The sequence below is a fragment of the Eubalaena glacialis genome, chromosome 4 (genome assembly GCF_028564815.1).
Source record: "Eubalaena glacialis isolate mEubGla1 chromosome 4, mEubGla1.1.hap2.+ XY, whole genome shotgun sequence".
Taxonomy (NCBI): domain Eukaryota; kingdom Metazoa; phylum Chordata; class Mammalia; order Artiodactyla; family Balaenidae; genus Eubalaena; species Eubalaena glacialis.
This window is the reverse complement of record NC_083719.1, coordinates 20,363,129-20,384,566: the sequence shown is the minus strand read 5'-3', so window position 1 is coordinate 20,384,566 and position 21,438 is coordinate 20,363,129. Positions and strand designations below refer to the sequence as shown.

The 21,438-nt window shown below is 33.9% G+C and overlaps 1 protein-coding gene across 2 annotated transcripts in view; it reads left to right on the top strand.

Annotated features, from left to right (window-relative positions):
• Positions 1-19,687, top strand: part of LOC133089603 (cadherin-10) — a 118,446-nt gene extending 98,759 nt beyond the window's left edge. The window contains exons 7-11 of one of the 2 annotated variants that reach the window (XM_061187676.1): positions 958-1,094; positions 7,647-7,768; positions 12,841-12,949; positions 16,452-16,703; positions 19,203-19,687. In XM_061187676.1, coding sequence (XP_061043659.1) covers positions 958-1,094; positions 7,647-7,768; positions 12,841-12,949; positions 16,452-16,703; positions 19,203-19,687 — 1,105 coding nt within the window. Of the gene's footprint in view, positions 1-957; positions 1,095-7,646; positions 7,769-12,840; positions 12,950-16,451; positions 16,704-19,196 lie in introns of both variants that reach the window. The other variant, XM_061187675.1, reaches the window with a different exon arrangement.
• The last annotated feature ends 1,751 nt before the right edge of the window (positions 19,688-21,438 follow it).

Sequence of the window (21,438 nt, the reverse complement as noted above, 5' to 3'; positions counted from 1 at the left end):
TTTTGTTGTGTTTATTTTGCTTTGTTTTTTAAATTTTTAAATAGGGAACATTAAAGATAACTTGGGGGATTATGCTTGCTAACTCAAGAATTACGAAACATTTGTAAACAACTAGGATTGTGAAGTGGCAGGAACCACCAATGAGGGGTACAGCTCTTTTAAACCTTGGCTGACAACCCCCAAAATAATGGAACTTACCCCAACTACATCATCCTGATTGATAAACCTGTAGCTGGGCTTTGGAATGACACCCGACACAATACCTTTAATCAATTTGCAGAATAGTTGGTTTTGTAATATATATACTAAGATTTAATTTGATACAAACATGTAAAAACTCCTATCCCCAACTTTTCTGTTTTTAAAACATTTCTAGTTAAAATGTATACATTTTATAATGATACATGTGGGTAAGAAACCAAAGCTACCTGGGTATCATACTTTGAAGCTGCTGAACACCATCATAAATTGATGATCTACTACTCTGAGGGAACTAATGTTGTCTCCAATATTCTTACTAAAAGACTTTACTAGTGGGAATGATATTTTGCATTTGATCCTTGTAATAATTCTTCAACAGAATTCTCAATCACTAGGTAATGTCAGTTGGTAATGTAAAACTTGTAATTCCAAGTTCTATGGAAAAATACATCAAGGTCAGTTGAATATGCAATAGACAATGATTTAATTAAACAAACATTCAGAAGACCAGCATTTGAATGCAGAACAAAGGTCATTTCAGGTCTTGGGAAGAGGTTTTGGGGGGATGGGAGAGGGTCAGTTTGTGTGTGTGTGTGTTTGTGATAAATCCATGACACAGACTGCATCCTGGATCAGTACTATGTACTTTCCTGAAATTATTATATATCACTATATATGTGTCTTTGCATTTCACCATTTTCTTCTGCAAACCATCAGTAATGCTGCCATGTATTTTTCTCTGCCCTCTATGTTCAGATTTTCCTTGGATCGCCATACTGACCTTGACAGGATCTTTAACATACATTCTGGAAATGGATCCCTTTATACATCAAAGCCACTTGACCGTGAACTATCTCAGTGGCACAATCTTACTGTTATCGCTGCTGAAATCAGTAAGATGAATTTTATGTATATCATATTTAGCATAATTTTAGGTTTTATTTTGTATTAAGAATAAATTCTTCTCATTGCACACATGAGTTGTAATTTCAATCTAAGGTTTTAAAAGGCTTCTCAACACCTATAATTTTTTTCAATAGTTTCTATATATACTGAGAAATAGCTGTAGGCATCCACAAATCTACATTTAATATTAACTAATAAAAATGGTCTAGAATTGGAAACTAAAGATATTCTCTTTGGGAGAAAGGGAAATGTATTAAAATTGTTGCTTGGATGCCATGAATTAAAATCTATGCTAAAATGCTGGGAGTCCATTATTTAACAATAAACACAGAGATAGATAGTATTACTTCCTTTTTACAGGTGAAGAAACAAAGGTATTAGTAATAAGAGCTAACATTAAACACTCGGTGAAGGTATTATTCTAAGAATTTTAAATTAATTCTTTCCTCCTAATATTTTTCTTGACCTTATTTAACAGAGAAGGAAATAAGACTCCAGGGATTTTAGTAACTTGTCCAAAGTCACAATGCCAGAAGTAGTAAAACTGGGATTTGAAACTAGTCATTCTGTTTCTAGAATGACTTAATTCTGGACCAAATTTACAAAATTTCATCCAACTAGTAACAGACAGAGCCAGCATTCAAAATCATATCTGTCTCTAATTGCAAAAGTTCTTGTCCATACACAGGACTGGCTACATAATTTTGAGAGCCTATTATAAAATGGAAGTATCAAGCCTCATGTTAAAACATGATTAAGAAATTTAAGATGGCAACACTATAAAACTCTTAGAGGAAAACATAGGCAGAACACTCTATGACATAAATCACAGCAAGATCCATTTTGACCCACCTCCTAGAGAAATGGAAATAAAAACAAAAATAAACAAATGGGACCTAATGAAACTAAAAGCTTTTGCACAGCAAAGGAGAACATAAACAAGACGAAAAGACAACCCTCAGAATGGGAGAAAATTATCTGCAAATGAAGCAACTGACACAGGATTAATCTCCAAAATTTATAAGCAGGTCATGCAGCTCAATATCAAAAAAACAAACAACCCAATCCAAAAATGGGCAGAAGACCTAAATAGACATTTCTCCAAAGAAGATATACAGATTGCCAACAAACACATGAAAGGATGCTCAACATCACTAATCATTAGAGAAATGCAAATCAAAACTACCATGAGGTATCACCTCACACCAGTCAGAATGGCCATAATCAAAAAACCTACAAACAATAAATGCTGTAGAGGGTGTGGAGAAAAGGGAACCCTCTTGCACTGTTGGTGGGAATGTAAATTGATGCAGCCACTATGGAGAACAGTATGGAGGTTCCTTAAAAAACTAAAAATAGAACTACCATACGACCCAGCAGTCCCACTACTGGGCATATACCCTGAGAAAACCATAATTCAAAGAGTCATGTACCACAATGTTCACTGCAGCTCTATTTACAATAGCCAGGACATGGAAGCAACCTAAGTGTCCATCGACAGATGAATGGATAAAGAAGATGTGGTACATATATACAATGGAATATTGCTCAGCCATAAAAAGAAACAAAATTGCACTATTTGTAGTGAGGTGGATGGACCTAGAGTCTGTCATACAGAGAGAAGTAAGTCAGAAAGAGAAAAACAAATACCGTATGCTAACACGTATATATGGAATCTAAAAAAAAAAAAAGGTTCTGAAGAACTTAGCGGCAGGACAGGAATAAAGACGCAGACGTAGAGAATGGACTTGAGGACATGGGTAGGGGGAAAGGTAAGCTGGGACGACCTGAGAGAGTGGCATGGACTTATATACACTACCAAATGTAAAATAGATAGCTAGTGGGAAGCAGCCACATAGCACAGGGAGATCAGCTTGGTGCTTTGTGACCACCTATAGGGGTGGGATAGGGAGGGTGGGAGGGAGATGCAAGAGGGAGGAGATATGGGGATATATGTATATGTATAGCTGATTCAGTTTGTTATAAAGCAGAAACTATCACACCATTGTAAAGCAATTATACTCCAATAAAGATGTTAAAAAAAAAAAAAAAGATGGCAACAGCAGAGCATTAAATAAGGGTGGGTGGGGCCCTTCTGAGTGTGAGGCCCTGCTCAGTTACACATGCCCATGAGCCAGCCCTGTCTACACACACAAACCTGTTCATGGTTTCTGATTCCTGTATTATGATATGTGCATGGAATAGAGCAACTGTTTGTTTTAAAAAGAAGCATAAATTAGGGACTGAATCATGGTAAAAAAAAAACAAAAAAAACTAAGCCTATACATTTCAGATCTGAAAAACTAAGCTGAATCCACAAACATATATCAACGTCAAGTTATTCGAAGTAATCATTCCATGATTTGGAAAGCAGGGCATTGGGGCTGAATTACGAAGAGTCTCAGAAGGATGGAACCGGGCTAGACTGATCATCAGCAATGAACTTAATGCCTCAAGAGAAAGTACTAGATTTAACTTTTTCTTAAATCTGCCTCTGAAATATAGATTAACCGCACCATCCAAACAATCCAGTTTTTCCATAATGAGATATAAATAGCTGTGTCTCTCAGGGTGAACTGAAGAATTTTTGAGTTTTTCTTAAGGAAAGTTTTATTTCTCTATCTGTATCCGTATCACAATGTTTAGATGGGCCCAACAGGATCCAGTCTGATTACTCCAGAATCATGATTGTTTGTGCTCTCTGCTCGATTCAAACTCCTTATTCAAGCCTAATGAGCTAGGAATTGCATTTTCTATTTCAGATACTTTGAGAAATTTAACTTCTAAAGCTAGTTGAAGTAATGACAATTCTGTAAAAAGCTAAGAAGTCAATTATGTTCTTCTTTTTAAGAACTAAACCTACTTTCTGCCCTTAAATAAAATCAATCTATGGAGTAACTGCTGGAAATGCCTACCTGTCAAGCCACAAACAGTCAGGGGCCCATCATGCTGTTCCGATTATCAAGTGGAATGAGGGTGAGAGGGAAACATCATGTAAGGAATTGTTTTCGCTAGATTTTTAAACACTGGGCTTGTGGTAAGCGTGCCATACACCAAGCCCAGAGTAGTGCAGAATGGCCTAGAAATGTACTTCTTACCAATGTTTCCAGGCTCTGCCTCTAACAGTTTAATTCTACATTCATATCAGTGTATCCCATCGTATGGCAAGTATTATTCCAGGTAATCATTTAATGCACTATACCATGGAATAACTTCTCTTTTTCTTCTTTAAAAAGTATTTTTAAATCCCATGTGGAGAATATAAAATCTAAAATTAAGGTCACAATCAGGGATTGTAAAACACATTGTTGTAGAAACCAATGAGTTCCTATAACCACATCTGAAAATTAAATTATAAGCATTGCAATATATTCTGACAACAGTAGAGCAAAGTTTATGACTGAAGGACTCCATTTTCTATACCTGCTTCCTCATTAGTAGAAATCCTTGCCCTCAGTAGGTAGAAAAGATACCTCTTTCTAAAGCCTGGGATTTCTAGATAACGATTTATACTTTCTTCTTCCTGGAGGTATGGAAAAGCCTGTGAATATGTGGCATGGTTTTACCTTAGGACATACATTTTAAGATCCTTTGTTGCTCACACATTCTCACTACAGTAGAGTTTGCTGGATGACCAAGAGTCTCAGGTGGTAAATATATGCCAGCTCCTATTCAGTATGATGCTTCCTTGGAAGGCTTTATATTTTTATTTATACGTAAGCAGCCGCATCTGCCAGTAAAAAGATTAGTGTAAGCACTGTTTTTTGAATAGGTGACTCCAGGCCTGACGCTTTACAAAGCGTGTTTATCCCTGTGGATTTAGCTTTTGATCTGAAGAGCCTTGAGTTATGTGTAAAGAAGCTGGAGAATCTCCATATTGTGTTAGGGAAGGGACTGACAATGAAGTTTTTTAGATGTGAAACTTTCTGTCTTTCTTGGCTTCTGTGGCACAGTTAGAAACTGAATTGCTACCAACAAAAGAGTTATTTTTATGTCAAGACTTTGTATTGAAGGAAAACATTTAGCTTATGTCCACTAACTATAAAAGTAGGTTAAAAAGCACATTCTAGAAAATACAGAAGAATCATACCTTCCCACTCTTCCCCATAGCATCAAGTAACTTGGGGTAGTTGAGGATTCATTTGGAGGTGAACACTATGCCTCTGGGTTTTAGCAAGTTGTTTAGGAGTGAGGGAGGCAGGAAAATAGCAGAATAACATTTTTCTCATTTTTTTCTCCTCTCCTCACTTTTTCCCAAATGTACTCCTCTTGAGACCCACATGAATTGCAGGAAAGCTAGTTAACACATTTTTATTGTGTATATGCTTTGCATGGAGAAAGATAGCTTAAGCTTTTAAGTAATGTAAGGAAATAAGATATGACAGTGGTACTTCCCTGTTGGCGCAGTGGTTAAGAATCTCCCTGCCAATGCAGGGGGCACAGGTTTGAGCCCTGGTCCAGGAAGATCCCACATGCCTCGGAGCAACTAAGCCCATGCGCCACAACTACTGAGCCTGCGCTCTAGAGCCTGTGAACCACAACTACTGAGCCCACGTGCCACAACTACTGAAGCCTGCACACCTAGAGCCCATGCTACGCAACAAAGACAAACCACCACAATGAGAAGCCCACACACCACAACGAAGAGTAGCCCCTGCTCACTGCAACTAGAGAAAACCTGCGCACAGCAACGAAGACCCAACGCAGACAAAAATAAATAATAGATAAATAAATTTCAAAAAAGGAAGATATGACAGTGATAATAAAGATGATCTTAATAACAATAGTCAACATGTATTGGTTTTGTGTGTTTACCAACAAACTGATACTTCGATAAGAAGTTTTCATGCATTAGCTCACCTAATTATTCAAATAACTGTAAGATCAGAAGTTCTATTTTGATTCATTTTGAGTAAACTGAGGCATTAGAGACAGAGTGTAAACTGGCCAAAGTTGCACAATGAATAAGTGGTAGACCTGGGAATCAGGTCAACTCTGACTCCAGGATCTAAACTCTAACCACCTGACATACTAAGAAGTGAATAATATGCAGCAATAGATTAGCAAATATGAAATCAGAACCTGAGAACTGAATACATATGGGTTAAGAAGACTGAAGGAAGACTAAACAAGAGTGTTAAAGAGGAGATGCACTTTAAAGTTTCCCTTGAAAAGAGTAAAGTAAGGTAAATACACTTCAGATGGAAGTGTCTGCCTTGCTTCATACTACTCAGCCTTGTAAACGCCCCTGCCAAGTAATCAGTTCTTACATGTTATTTTTTTAAAATGCTGATTTAATTATTTTAGTAACATTACAATTACATGGAGACAAGGGAGGAGAAATAAATTCTTTTGAGTAGTGATATACTCCCTGTTTGTACCTGACAATATTTTTTAACCCTTGTATATGAAAATTATTTAGATAAAATTAGAAAATCAGATAAATTTCACAAGGGTAAATCATATTATTCATAACCCATGTTGGTAGAGGCCATTTAGTAAGATGACTACTGTCCCACAGCTTATCTGCTATTTTTTTTTTTGCTTTATTTTTAGCGAATTATCTCCTTTCTCCTTTTATATCGATCTTGAGCTTGACTTTACCGAAGTTCACAAAGAAGTTGAACTATATCCAGAGACTGAGATTTTGACATCACAAAGGCTGATGAATATAAACCGGAATTTAAGATGCCCAAACACCTCAGATATCAGTGCAAGTGCCTAGAAAAATTCTTGGTGGAGATAATGCAATTATGACTAATATGTGGTTGTTACCCAAGGCTAAGATATATTTTAAAATTCCATTTACAAATCAAAACATATTTTTATGTGAAAACTTTGATGCCCTTGATTTTAGCCAAAAAAAATGATTATTACACTACATGTTACTATTGAACTAATTTTGTTATACAAAATTGAGCCTGGATTGTTGAAATGGTACCAGTAACAATTGTATTAATGAAACATTTAAAATCTTGTATTTCATTGTAAATTTCCATCCAATTTGTAAAATTAGTAGCTATATATTAAAATTTCCAAAAGGAGGGATGAGAGTAGCTGTTAGAATAGATTTTAGTGATAAAAGTAGTCAGAAGGGTAGGTTGTAATATAACAACTACCACGTAGATGACCTCAGGCAAGTTACTAATTTATTTAAAACCACTCTTCATCCCAAAAAAATGGTATAAATTAAGAAATATAATGACATATAATAAAGATTTAATAAATATTTGTTCTTATTTTGTGTATTTGGAGAATAAGGACACAAATATAATAAGAACTCAATTATACTGGATTGTGCTTTTAAAAAGATTTTTCAAAATATTAATAATACTCTTGAGCCCATTAATAACTGAATTCATGACTACTTAATTAGGCTCTGCAGTAATTTTTTTTATCGCATTTGCTCATTACGTTAGTAGAATGAAGGTGATGCTTATTTGTATGTGAACACTTAATATCCACAAGAGGCTTATATAAATTAAATCTGGTGTACAAATGTGTCTTCCTAAATAGATTTTTTCCTTTCCTTTTTCTAGACAATCCCAAAGAGATGACTCGGGTGGCTGTTTTTGTGAGAATTTTGGATGTTAATGACAATGCCCCACAATTTGCTGTGTTCTATGACACTTTTGTATGTGAAAATGCCAGACCAGGACAGGTAAGCACCCATAGGATTTTAAAGTGTAGGAAGATTTTAACAGGGACGTTAAGTATTTTCTTTTCCCAATCTTGAGAGGAATGAGTAAACAGAGATAAAATCACTCATATAAAGTCCCAGTAGTATGATTAAAAGCAAACAAAAAACAAAACCAAAGGCTGATGTTTTTAGGGTTGAAAATGTTTTAAATAATAGTGTAACACATTTCATATGTCCTTCGTAAAGTTCTAATGTAAATATGAGATTTTACTGTAGCCACAAAAGTTAAAGTGTAAGAAGAAATAACTTCTTAAACTTTCAAAAACAAAAATAAATGAACAAAAGGAAAAATAAATCCTGCTGTGCCATTAGATAAATATTGGTAACAGCTCACAAGATGGGAAATGAAAGTTGGGGAAAACAGAGACAAATACTTGGGATCATCAAAACATTCCATCAATATTCCAATGTATGCAAATACGATTTTGAAGCAGAGCCGCAGAGTTCACTCTTAAGACTTATACTTGCATTTCATCATCGTAGCAACACATAAAGTGCTTAATGACTTCGTTTTCATCCTTTAAAACATTCTTCCTATACCAAATTTGTTTATAACTCTTTAAGTCTTTTCCTCAGTGGACTCATTTTGTTGTTTGAAGAGCCCCAGCCTGTATGGCTGAAAGAGATGCCCTTAATTGGTTTGAATGCCATCTTCACAGAAGGAAGCTGCATGTTATAAATAATAATTGGGAATCAAATGTGTTTTATTAAAGAAAGAGAAGCCATCGTGAAACTGTATTGCGTTTTGACATCATTTGATGCTCTTTATAAACATCAATGTCATTGGTACATTTTTATGCAAATTACATCGTGAAATAACTCAAATTCTTCCTTCAGAAGATTCTAACAGGAATTCAATAGCCTGTCTATTGTTCGAAATGGTAAAATTGCTGCAATTGGATTCATGTTTTTATTTGAAAGAGTTATGGAAATGTTTAATTTGGAATATTTAAAGGACTAAACTGCTTCCAACCTACTTCTTAATGAAAGAGTGTGCCCTAAAAATACAATTCCAAATAGTCCTCTGCTTGGCAGGCTCAGCATGATATGAGTTGAAGCCTTTTCTCTAGGAGATGAATTACCCACTTTGCAACTGCTGCATACATTGCTCGCTCTATGGTTATTCTATTTGATTTTCAAGAGATATCTTTTCAGAGCATGTGTCATTATAAATACTCATTCCCAAATGTATTCAAAATACACAAAATAAGGGATTGTGTTTGTTTATTTTTCTTATGCCTTTTTTCTTTTAACCTATATCTGGCTCAGTAATTTCATATTTTTTGAACTTTTAAAAACAAGCTGGTATATTGAGGGAAAATAATCAAATCAAAGTTGATTTTAATTTAAAAAGTAGTCTATTTTAACAAATTTGACAAGAAGAACATGATTAATAATTTTTGTCTAATTGGCTGCATGTGCAAAAGCCTCCCATAGTAGTTATTTTTAATAAGACTCGTTTGTTAGATGTCATTTTGGTCTCGTATGCTGAAAAATTGTTGCTTGAACTGAACTGTAATATACTCACTGATGGAATTCTAGGTTATGACATCCTAGCAGGCAAAATCAAAATAGCTATTTGATAAAGTCCTTCTTCACTGAGCCTTTCTTGAAATTAATTTGTTAGGTCTGTCTTCCCTCCTTCCGGGGAAGTAGGAGCTTTTTGGAACTTCTGGGTGTGCTTTAGTTATTTATAGAGTAGTTTAGTCCACCCAGCACTCCTCTGAATTAAGTGCTCTTTAAGAGCAGCCCTTAGAACAACATAGAACTTAATTCTGATTCACTTGGTGTGTGGACTCAATGAGACAGAAATAAAGCTAATTGCCACCCTCTCCTCCTTTCTTGCCTATTCCCTGGCCTAAGGGTAGAAGATTTTCCCCCGGGGAAAGGGATGCAATTTACAAGTGATGTAGTATGAATAGTCCCGTCTTATGCTTGAACTAGGCAACTGGACGCCCATCTTTTCCATCTCAGACAGAGTCAGGGGACCTTGGGAGAGGGCAGAAGAGAGGACTGGCTATTTCTCTTTGCTTCCATTTTCCCTCACACAGGCTTTACTCCTTTAGTCAATAAAATATATTTTAATAATTTTTAATTTCTATGAGAGGGCAATAGCATTTCAGTCTCACAAGAGATTTCCCAGGGAGTCTCTCTGGGGAGACAGGCTGCTTATATTTACCCATTGATAGTATCTAAGCTCCAGGCCCTTATCAACCCCCAAAATCCTATTACATATTTTCCATAGAACAGTGTTTAGTTACTTCCCTAACAACTAAAAAGGGTGCTTTTTTACCAGAGCAAAGGGAATTTTCGCATCAATGGAAACTACTAGTCTTTTCACCGAAAAAACTAAAATGTTAAAACTCAGTGACCAGTTTTCTAACTAAACATCTTAAAATCCATTTGTCATCCCACACTCCATTATCTTATGATCCCTGAAACACCCTTCAAGTTCATTTAAGATTATTTTAGAATAGCTTAGTGAACATGCAAACCAATTATATAATTGCTAAGGAGATAAAATATAAATGACTTGTCTGTGTCTAGTTTTCATATGCTCAAAATGGATACTGGACATCACTTTTTTTTTTTTTTTCCTAACTGTGGCAACTTCTTTTATTGGCAGTGGGTCAAAATGAATTTGTCTCTAGTCGAAATAAAATAGTGAGGTCTTATAGGGAGAGACAGGAGAAACAGTTTTACCTCCTTTTTGTTGCCATCTTCTGATTTCTATTGCAACTCTTTATGGTACAAATACCGAAATAAAATGTTGTGACTTTTTAATGTATGACTGGAAATGCAAAGGAAGACTATATTAAAAGGTAAATGCTGAATATGGGGAAGTTGGATGCTAGAAGCCAAGTTATATCTCAAAGAAAAAAAAATCAATCTTGTAAAGGGAGTAAGTGTCTCCACCTGCATAGAGAAGTCTTCTGGTCATAAAAGTATGTTGTGATATGATATTGATTTGCAGCATGTCATTCTATTTTGTCTGCATTGTTAAATGAGTTTTACTTATTCCCTTTATAACATTTAATGAAGATACATTAGCAAATTGCTGAAGTATTGTTACCATATACAGTGCTACTGTCTTTTATTAAAATAATACATCTTAATTGAGAATTTTTATGTAAACCTTTATAATTTCTTATAGTTATATGTAAAGATGTGGCCATTTCATTCTCTGAACTGTGTTATTTTGTCCATAAAAATGAACTGGAATTGTAATTTGTAATCACAGTTGCAAATGTAAATTTATTATGAGACATTGTAGTTTTTATTTTAAAAGACCATTAGCTCTACTTTCACATTTCTATAATTTTTATGCATCTGTATGTGAGAGTTAATATATTAATACTGATATATATAAACATAAGAATTTCTATTCGTCTACTATCTTTCTTGATATGTTATTTCATTTATGCCATTTTTTTCCTCTTCAACTTATTTCTATAAATCATTATTTGAAAATAAAATCTTTTAGACTGCTCCACAAACAAGAGTCAGTCAAGAAATATATTTGTAACTGAATAGATACATCTTAAAGGGTATTAGTTAAGATTATTTTAACATTTTTCTCTTGAATTCCTTGATATATGTACCACCTTTTGGTTTTTGATTGAATGGATAAGCCATTAGCCATAAATTCTTGCTTATATTTAATCTTAAATAACCACTAAAATTTCATAATGTTAGATTTTTAAATATATATTTTAAATTATTTAAAGTTTTAAATGATTGTTTTGCTACTTATTTCTAGACGATAAACATTTATCTTTGGTCCAATTATATTTCTTGTATCATTTTGAAATAAATGATTAGGGAGTACCTCAACTTTACCACATTTTAATTTTTATAGAACACTTTAAAAGAAAAATAATTTAATATGGAATACTTAAAATATTTCCTTATTTTTTTCTAATTATTTTACATAGTGTTTTAAACTTAAAAATCCTTTCTAAATTAATAAAACATCAGTAACAAATATTTACATCAAATATCCAGAGAATATTAAATTGAGTTAATGCAGTAAAAAGTATATTCCTTTCAGTTAAGCATAAATTTGACCATTTATCTAGGCATTGAAACACATATTTAACAACTTCTGAAACCTTCTTGCAAAATTACAATATGCAAAAATATATAAAATGGTGTTGTATAAATAAGTTAAGGACAAAATGGATATATATGCAAAAAATACATAGTAATCTGTTACATATATATTTGTATAATATTAATTAGTTGTATAATATGTTCAAAGCAGTCATCTGTTTATAGTATAAGGTGTTAAATTTTCTACTTTGTTACTAGATAGCTTCTTATATTCTCTTACCCTAAAATAAATCAGAGTTGACCCTTTTAAAATAACCAATCCCTATAGTATTATATGTATATGTTGAATTAAAAAATATATAAATCTATTGACAGTGCAAATGAAGTGAACAGTTACTGTTAAAGTAGATAATACTGTAATGTTTGTCTTTCCTTTATAAAGTTATATGTAATTGTCTATAAAATCTCTACATTCTTTGAATAGTTTTCACTTTACTTTTAATGAAGAGGAAAGCCCTAATCACAATAATTTTCTAAATTTTCCTACATTAGATACATTTATCTTCTAGATAAATGTTTAAATATACATGAAATACCTACTTATTTCAAATGCTATATCTAATAAAACTGTAAAGAATACAATGTTACTATTTAGTATTTTAATTATAATTAAATTTAATTAATTTAGTATTAAATTAATTACTATTTATTATTTTAATTAAAATAATAAATAGTATTTAGGGGAAATTAGAGAGAGAAACAGAGACAGAAACAGAGTGGGAGGGAGAGAGAGAGACTTTGTTTAAATCTAAGTAATAATAAAAAGATGGAATAACTCAAACAAAGGTACATACACAAGGAAGAAAATCAATTGTCCTTAAAAAAATGTTAGACAAAATTGGATATTAAAAAATTACATATTATAAAGCAGATTCTACCCATGGAAGTTTGATAAATATACATTTTTCTCTCTTCTGCAGCTAATACAGACTATAAGTGCAGTAGACAAAGATGATCCTTTAGGTGGACAAAAATTTTTCTTCAGTTTAGCAGCTGTCAATCCAAACTTCACAGTACAAGACAATGAAGGTAAATTTTAGAACGTGTTCATTATGATTTAAGGTGACATTAACAAGAAATTTTCCCCGAAGTAACAATTAGCATATACATGATATGTTCATTTATAGATCTGTGTTACAAAATTTTGGTTTCATTATGTTTTTAATGAGCTATTATGGTAATTTCTTACTTAACAATGGTTAGTTTCTTGAATTTTAAGATTATAAAATATGTGAAAGAAGACTCTATATGGGTTCTAATGCAAAGACTGAATCTTGCAAACATTAGAAAGGCCGGAATAATCAGTTCCTATAACAAAATAGTAGGACACACAGAGAAATGAATGGCTCAATGAGACTCTTGTGTAAACTTCAGTGAGATTTAGCAGCAGCAGATTCACCAAAGCCAAAAAGGCATAGAAAAGACAAAGAAAAAAAAAAGTAGCCACATTAGCCTATGAGGGGATTGGGTGCAAAAACATAGTTTCAATGGCAAGATGCACTATTCTTCTGTTTAACATATGAATCTTATAATGTCTCTGTGATAAAAAATACTAAACATATTTCTTGCATTCTCAAAAAAAGCAGAAACATATTTTTGAGGAAAAATACAAAAACGGTCAGTATTTTCAAAAAGTCAAACAGCTTTATTCTTTGGAAAATATGTATGGTAATTATTCTAGGCTAAACAAAAGTATGTAATCAGAGTTTTCTCTCTTCAACAGATTTATGTTAAAACTAATTATATATGGTAGTTTTTGGTAAAAAGGCATACTTGTTTTAGAGCTACTATAGATATAACTATTCTTAAAATAAATCTAATAACTACACTGGCATATTTACAATACCTTCCTAACCGTGTATGTACGCTGGGAGAGCCAGGTTGCTATAGCATATCTAGGTGGCTTTCAGAATGTCAGAAAGCAGTTTAAGATAATGGATAGTTTTACACAGAGCAACTACTACTTGAGATATTTGATATAGTAGGATCTTTGCACAAATCAGCTGAAGAGAGGCATCGGTTGGTAACATCTGTTTACTAAATCTGAGCTTCTGAAATGTCTATCTTTTCTGTCCCTCTGGACAGCTAAAATAATTGTGATTGGAAATATTAACATAGAATTGGCAAATAAAATACAAAATGCCCAATATCAGATGTAATATCTGAATATCAGAAAAGGACCCATCATTTTAATTCGCTGTATCTGGTAACCTAAACATAGAATTTAGACGGGACGTTCTTAGTACTGAGCTGACAATATTGTATTGTATTGTACCACTTTCTAATTGTATTTTAATTTGTTTTATGTTCTTGTTAAACTGAGCCCTGGATCTCAACAAGCCACCTCTCAATTTTAAAAAGTAATAGAGACTTGAAATAGTACTATCTTATCACAGCACTTCACAGTTACTGGGGAAACAACTCAAGGCTAATCTTAATTAATTTTTGATAAATAGTAGCAATTTCCTATACTGGGTAGAGTTCCTGATCCTACATAAGTTACTCAAAGCAAGGGCTGAAACCATATGAATACAAACCTGAACATACACTAAATAGAATACCAGTAAAGTCTGATGGAATATTTGATCTAATCTTGCATAAATTCACTATTTTCTGTTATTGGGTGAATTTTGAAAGAAATTCCAATGACATAGACATCACCTTAAAGTTGACCTTCTTGAGACAATACCCTTGCATTTGTCTATATGTTCTTTTTTTTAAAGTTTTTTTTTAACACTTTTAAATTTTATTTATTTATTTATTTATTTATGGCTGTGTTGGGTCTTCGTTTCTGTGCGAGGGCTTTCTCCAGTTGCGGCAAGCGGGGGCCACTCTTCATCGCGGTGCACGGGCCTCTCACCTACGCGGCCTCTCTTGTTGAGGAGCACAGGCTCCAGGCGCGCAGGCTCAGCAGTTGTGGCTCACGGGCCCAGTTGCTCCGCGACATGTGGGATCTTCCCAGACCAGGGCTCGAACCCGTGTCCCCTGCATTAGCAGGCAGATTCTCAACCACTGCGCCACCAGGGAAGCCCTATATGTTCTTCTTAAAAATCTTTAATTCTACATCTTTCTTAAAATATGTTTCCTGCTTCTGTGATACCACAGTTGGTATCACATTATTAAAAATGCCTCACTTTTCACTAACTTACAGGTCAAAAGCATTATTATATGATGACTTTCTGGATATTTAATAAAATGATTCAAACAGAATTGTTAGTTTAGGGTAAAACTTCTTTTGGCTCTTCAATGTATCAAAGCTATTGCAGGCAAAATTAAGATTTAGAAATTTTTGAAAAGTTAAAAAAGTGTAAGGCAAGAAGATTCTGAAAATACCGATATGCATGTAAGTGTTTGTTTTAGTGTAGGTTTGAGAAAGGAAGAATTGTATCCTAATACTTCTTGGAAGAAAAGTCAGAATTGCAAAATTATCAGGATTACATTTTATTTTTTAAATTTTCTTATGCACATCTTCTATTTTGCTAATTTACTTTCCTAGATTACGCGGTAGTTAACTGATGTACTAAGATTTAACTTCTTGCTAAAATTTAGGAAAGGATTACTTTATGTTCAACCACTATACCTGCAAAAAGATTGTCACTTTTTTTTCTTTTTTTTAAATTTTGCTATCCTGTTGGTTTGATTTAGCAATTGCCTAACTCACTCCCTTCCCTACATTGGCATTTTAAGCAGCCTTATGGGATTGGCTAAACAAGACCCAGCATATTGGACAAACAGCATAGGAAATTATCATCCAAGTATATATTGATTTTATTTTTCAATATTATTATATAGATGCACAACCCGCATTTAAGGATGCTGGGTGAGTTATTGGATAAAGGAAATATCAGTAGCAATATACTAGGTAGTAGGATGCTAGCCTTGATAAAGTCCCTACTTCTTTCTGTGTGTCTGTTAGGCACTCCACGTTAGTGTCTTCCACCAATACCTTGAGTTACACACTGTATTCATTTTAATGGGTGGAAATCAAAGTTCAAAAATATTAAGTAACTTGCTGACTGTTCTTCATACATCGGGACTCTTGAAGGTTTCTGAATGCTTAATTGATTTTAAAAGTACAACTATAGTTAAAATTTACCCAATCATATTTTTCTTCATGGATATTGGATTAATGTGTGTTTTGTGTATGTGCACACACATACATTTGTAAATAAAAAACATTTACTATAATTTTTTCTTTGGTATGCATAATATTTATGTTTTTTGAAAACTGATAAACAATATGCTACCATCTCTATCGTCTTGATAAATGATTCACTTATAAAAATTCACCATTTTGAAAACATCTGAAAATTAGTTAAAAATCTAATAAGTAATAATGGTATTAGATTCCTCAAACTGTCTTATTTATCTTATCTATATTTGAATTGCCTTGTATATATTTGAGAGGGAAATTGATATCAATTTTGTATTTCACACAAACAACTTTTTATTTTTGTGTCAAACCACGGTGATCAGGATGAGACAAATGTATTGTCCCAAGCCACGTGTAATATGTTAAAATTTATTTTAGATAATACTGCCAGAATTTTAACCAGAAAAAATGGATTCAATAGACATGACATAAGCACCTATCTCTTGCCTGTGGTGATATCGGACAACGACTACCCGATTCAGAGCAGCACTGGCACACTCACCATCAGAGTGTGCGCGTGTGACAGCCAAGGCAACATGCAGTCCTGCAGCGCTGAGGCCCTGCTCCTTCCCGCGGGTCTCAGCACAGGCGCCTTGGTCGCCATTCTCCTCTGCATCATTATTCTGCTGGGTAAGAAAACGTGATTATTTCCTAGATGGCTTACGTCACTGTGTTTGTAAGTAGAAATGTTACTATTAAAATACTTCCCCTAAAACCAACCCCCACATTTAAGACAGACAGCAATTAACAGTGGAATGTTGTTTGTATTAAAATATTTTATCTGATCAGATAGAGTCATTACCTTCCCTTTTTAAATAATGAAACTGAAAGTTAGAGATGTTCTAAACATTTTCCAAGGTTACACAATTTCTGAGTGGCTGAACTAAGGCAAGGCACCTTGCCGTCAGTCTTTATACGTAGTTTTTCAGGAAATCTAAAGTTTATTTCCACTGTTTTTGGTTCTTATTACAGCTGGACAATGGCCTCACTAGCTTACCTCTTCACTTATATAATGTTAACATAGCCCTTTACCTCGTTCACTTGTCCCTAAAACAACAATACTTGATTTTATAACCCAGAACAAATTGCTTTTTAACTGCTTTTGAGTTAAAAATCAGATTGTTTACTCTCTAGTTGCATTATCTTAAAACTATTGTGAGTATTCTTGTGACTCTAATCAAAAACACTGTATCTGACATTTCAAGAAGCAGTGAAATGAACTGGGACTTTGAAGCCAATCTTAGTAAGTTTCATTATCCTCATTATTAAAACATTTTTTACTGGCTAAGATCCTTTAGTTGATCATAAGCAATCTGAGGTTTAAAATCGTTACATCACAAGTTTATGTGTGTGCACAAATGATGAATTTAGCCAAAATAAAAGGTCACATTTTCTCAAAAACTTGAAGAATAAACATTTTCTTTCTCTTGGTGGTGGCCTATTTATTTTTTAATCACTTTGAAGGTCAAGAACAGTTGTCAATGGATTAAAACTTTCTTTTTTGTTGCATTAAGAAAAGTCCCTTGTCTGCCCTCTCACACAAGCTTGAGGGCAAGAAGTCTTACTGTTCTAAGTTAATAAAACAGAAAACATAACTTAATACCACTTTACATAATAACATAATTGCCTTCATTCAGGCTGCTATAACAAAATATCATAGACTGGTAGCTTAAACCACAGAAATTTATTTCTCACCCTCTGGAGACAGGGAAGTCCAAGATCAAGGCACTGGCGGATTTCATGTTTGGGGAGGGCATGCTTCCTATTTCACAGACCGCTGTCTTCTCTTGTATCCTCAAGGGGCAGAAAGCAATCATCTCTCCTGTGTCATGTCAAGAGAGCACTAATCCCATTCATGAGGGTTCCACCTCCATGACCTAATTACTTCCCCCAAGACTCCACTTCCACACACCATCACATTGGGAATTTATTTAGGCTTTAGCATATGAATTTTTAGGGGACACGTTCAGTCAAGACCAGTAATAAATCCCATATCCTTTAAATGTTTGTTCTAATGAGGCTAAATGAATATAGATATTTCTTCATGCATATACCTGGTAAGATATTTTCCCTTCCTTTCCTCATCTAACTGAATTCACATCTGTTTCTCTAAATCATCATTTTTAAAGGATTATGACCAAAATGTTTGGGGATAAAGAATGAGGGTGGGAAACTAATACAACCAGAGGGAAAATGATTTTAGCTTTCTCCTATCTTTTATGCTATTACCATTATTATGATTACTAAAATAATAAGTATATTATTATTATTATTGATACCTTCCCATGGAAGTAGGGAAATGTCCTGTCTGAATGATACACATTTCTACTTGTGGATCTATACTCATTAAGATACATATAGCTGAAATTCATACATAATTTTTGTGGTTAATTCAGTGTAGTAATTTGAATTTACTCTTTGCCATCATGTGATCCAGCAATTTTTTTTTTTGATCTCATGAGTGATATATATTTCCATGGAAAACCTCATAAATTTCTAAACTAATAATGTCTAAATAATGTGGTCTTTTTTTCCCAGTAATTAAGGCCTTCTAGTAACATGTAAGGGAAAAAAATATGTAAATCCATCAGCAAAGCTATTTAACAGATATGGATACTCCATATCTTGTGAAGAAAGCTGCCTTTTTAATATTGCATAAGGATGTAAAAATATGGGCGTATTTTTGCCCTTCTTCATTGTTTTATTTGAAGCTGAATTTGATTTGTGTCTATTTTTTAAACAACATCTTATGTCACTATTTAATGCAAAGTATAAATAATGTCTGTACAATCAGGAACTATCTTTAAACAGTTCTTAGAAAAATAGATAAAATAAGTCACTGTATTTGAAAAAACCTTTCACATTGCTTTAAAAGTAAATTAGAATCACTGTTCTTAAACTGTAACCATACTGGCTAAATCCTTCAACACTCCCCTCTCCTCTCACACCTCCCCCTCCCCACAGGCCCCGCAAAAAAAAAAATTATGGAAATACAAAATTAACCCTAAATTCTAACCAGTTCCGGAAAACCTAAATAACAAACTCGTTTATAGTACTTACACTCGTTATTTATTAATATGTGTTTCAGATGGACCTCTAATGCATCTTTTTTCTTTTTTCAAGTTATAGTAGTACTGTTTGCAGCTCTGAAAAGACAGCGGAAAAAAGAGCCTCTGATCTTGTCTAAAGAAGATATCAGAGACAACATTGTGAGCTATAACGATGAAGGTGGCGGAGAGGAGGACACCCAGGCCTTTGATATCGGCACCCTGAGGAATCCTGCAGCTATTGAGGAAAAAAAGCTGCGGCGAGATATTATTCCGGAAACTTTATTTATCCCACGGAGGACTCCGACAGCTCCGGATAACACGGATGTCCGGGATTTCATTAATGAAAGGCTAAAAGAGCACGATCTGGATCCCACCGCACCGCCCTACGACTCACTTGCAACGTATGCCTACGAAGGAAACGATTCCATCGCGGAATCTCTGAGTTCTTTAGAATCAGGTACCACTGACGGAGACCAAAACTACGATTACCTCCGAGAATGGGGGCCTCGGTTTAATAAGCTGGCGGAAATGTACGGTGGCGGGGAAAGTGACAAAGACTCTTAACCTAGGATATATGTTCTGCTCAAGCAAGACGAAGTAACTGTACCGACACCGTCTCCACTTCACAATATTTGATATTCAGGAAAATTTTCCTGCCACTCAGCACCATTTTTTTTTCCCATTTCCTTTTTAATTTGTTCATTAATTACATTAATTCTTCCCTGTAGGATGTCTCATGGAATATATACGACATTTTATTTAATCACTTCCAAGAGCCAAAGCTATGGAAATTCAGTGTTGTCCTCCTTAGGAAATAAAAGATAATTTCAGAAACATGAACAGGCTAGTTCTCCCTTAAGCAGCCTCACGAACAAGCCACTTCCGTTTCTTAAAGGTGAAGAAAAATTTTAAGGTATATCCTGTTCTGTATGTTAAATTAAAAAAAAACAAATGTACATGTGGTGTTAGTAGGTGTGATATGCAACCTGGTATACAAACGTTTGTGCAATTTCATTTCATCAAATTCTATCTGCTAATGTTTTATATTTATATTTTTGTATTTATTTTTAAAAAAAAATAAACCAGTTTTTACAACTACCTTGTCTCTAGCTTCTTTTTTCTCTAGGGAGAAAAAGTTTCTCCACAGACTAAATTTCTTGGTACAAAATTATGCTGAATATAGGTAAGAACACAAAATCATTATCATTACTATTGAGAGCTCTAACCAAATTAATATGATTTAGGGAAGAATTATTTTTCCAATGAGTCTTGCTATGCTGTGATATGTGAAAAACTGTTCACATTAAGAGTGATAGTCATTTACAGATCACCTAAAAATCTACCATATAAGCAAATGTAAAACATGACCAGCCTTATGCTAAATATCCCCAAACACCAGCAATGCAGTAATTTCATTTTGTCTTTATTCACTAAAATAATATCTGAAAGAATAAAACGTTTCCTTTTTTTGTATGACATTTGTGCTATTCAGGTTTATGGGCACTAATAGTCCAGACAGATTTCATACTGAAATAATCTTTTAATGGCAAATATGCTTACCTCCCACGGTAACTTTGAAATGCCTAGTAATGACAGTAATAATGCTGAATATTCCATTAAGATACAGCAATGTAATTATGTAAAGTTTCCCAAAATGCATTACATATTACGTATTGGTAACAAAGTCTGTTTTTCTGTCAATGAATGATTCAATAGAAAGGAACAAAAAAGTACTGGCAGTTAACTATCCAGAGTTCCTGAGATTCAGGGAAGCCAACTGCCACTAACTGATGTCTCTTTTCTCAAGATCCAAACATGATTTATTCATAAATGGAGCACTTTGTTGGGCCTACACTAGGAAGTCACATTCCCTGCTGAGTTTATCGTAAACAATACCAAAGATTTGTGTGCTTTCCAATTAGTGAAAATGGTATGCGTTTGGAGTGAGTCAGAGGGCAATATTGACATATCCTTAATGCAGAATTAATTATTTCAATCTTCTTGAATGCTTTTTTTTCCCCAGCTTCCAGACTGCAAGACACATATCCCTCTGACCACAGATATTTTAGTTTGCATAGTAATCTAGTCACGAAAGAAAAACAACCCATGTGGTCTAATTAAAATTACAGTCATGTTACAAGGCTGACACATCAGACCACAGTAAAACCTAACTTGGTCAACTTCCTATATTCCAAGAACCCATTCACCCACCCAAAAGGTTGACTGTCAGAAGGACAACATCTAAGAAAAAAAAAGTTTGCTCATATATGTTGAACTGAAGAGAAAACCCTCAATATGCTAGAAGGTTTATTTAT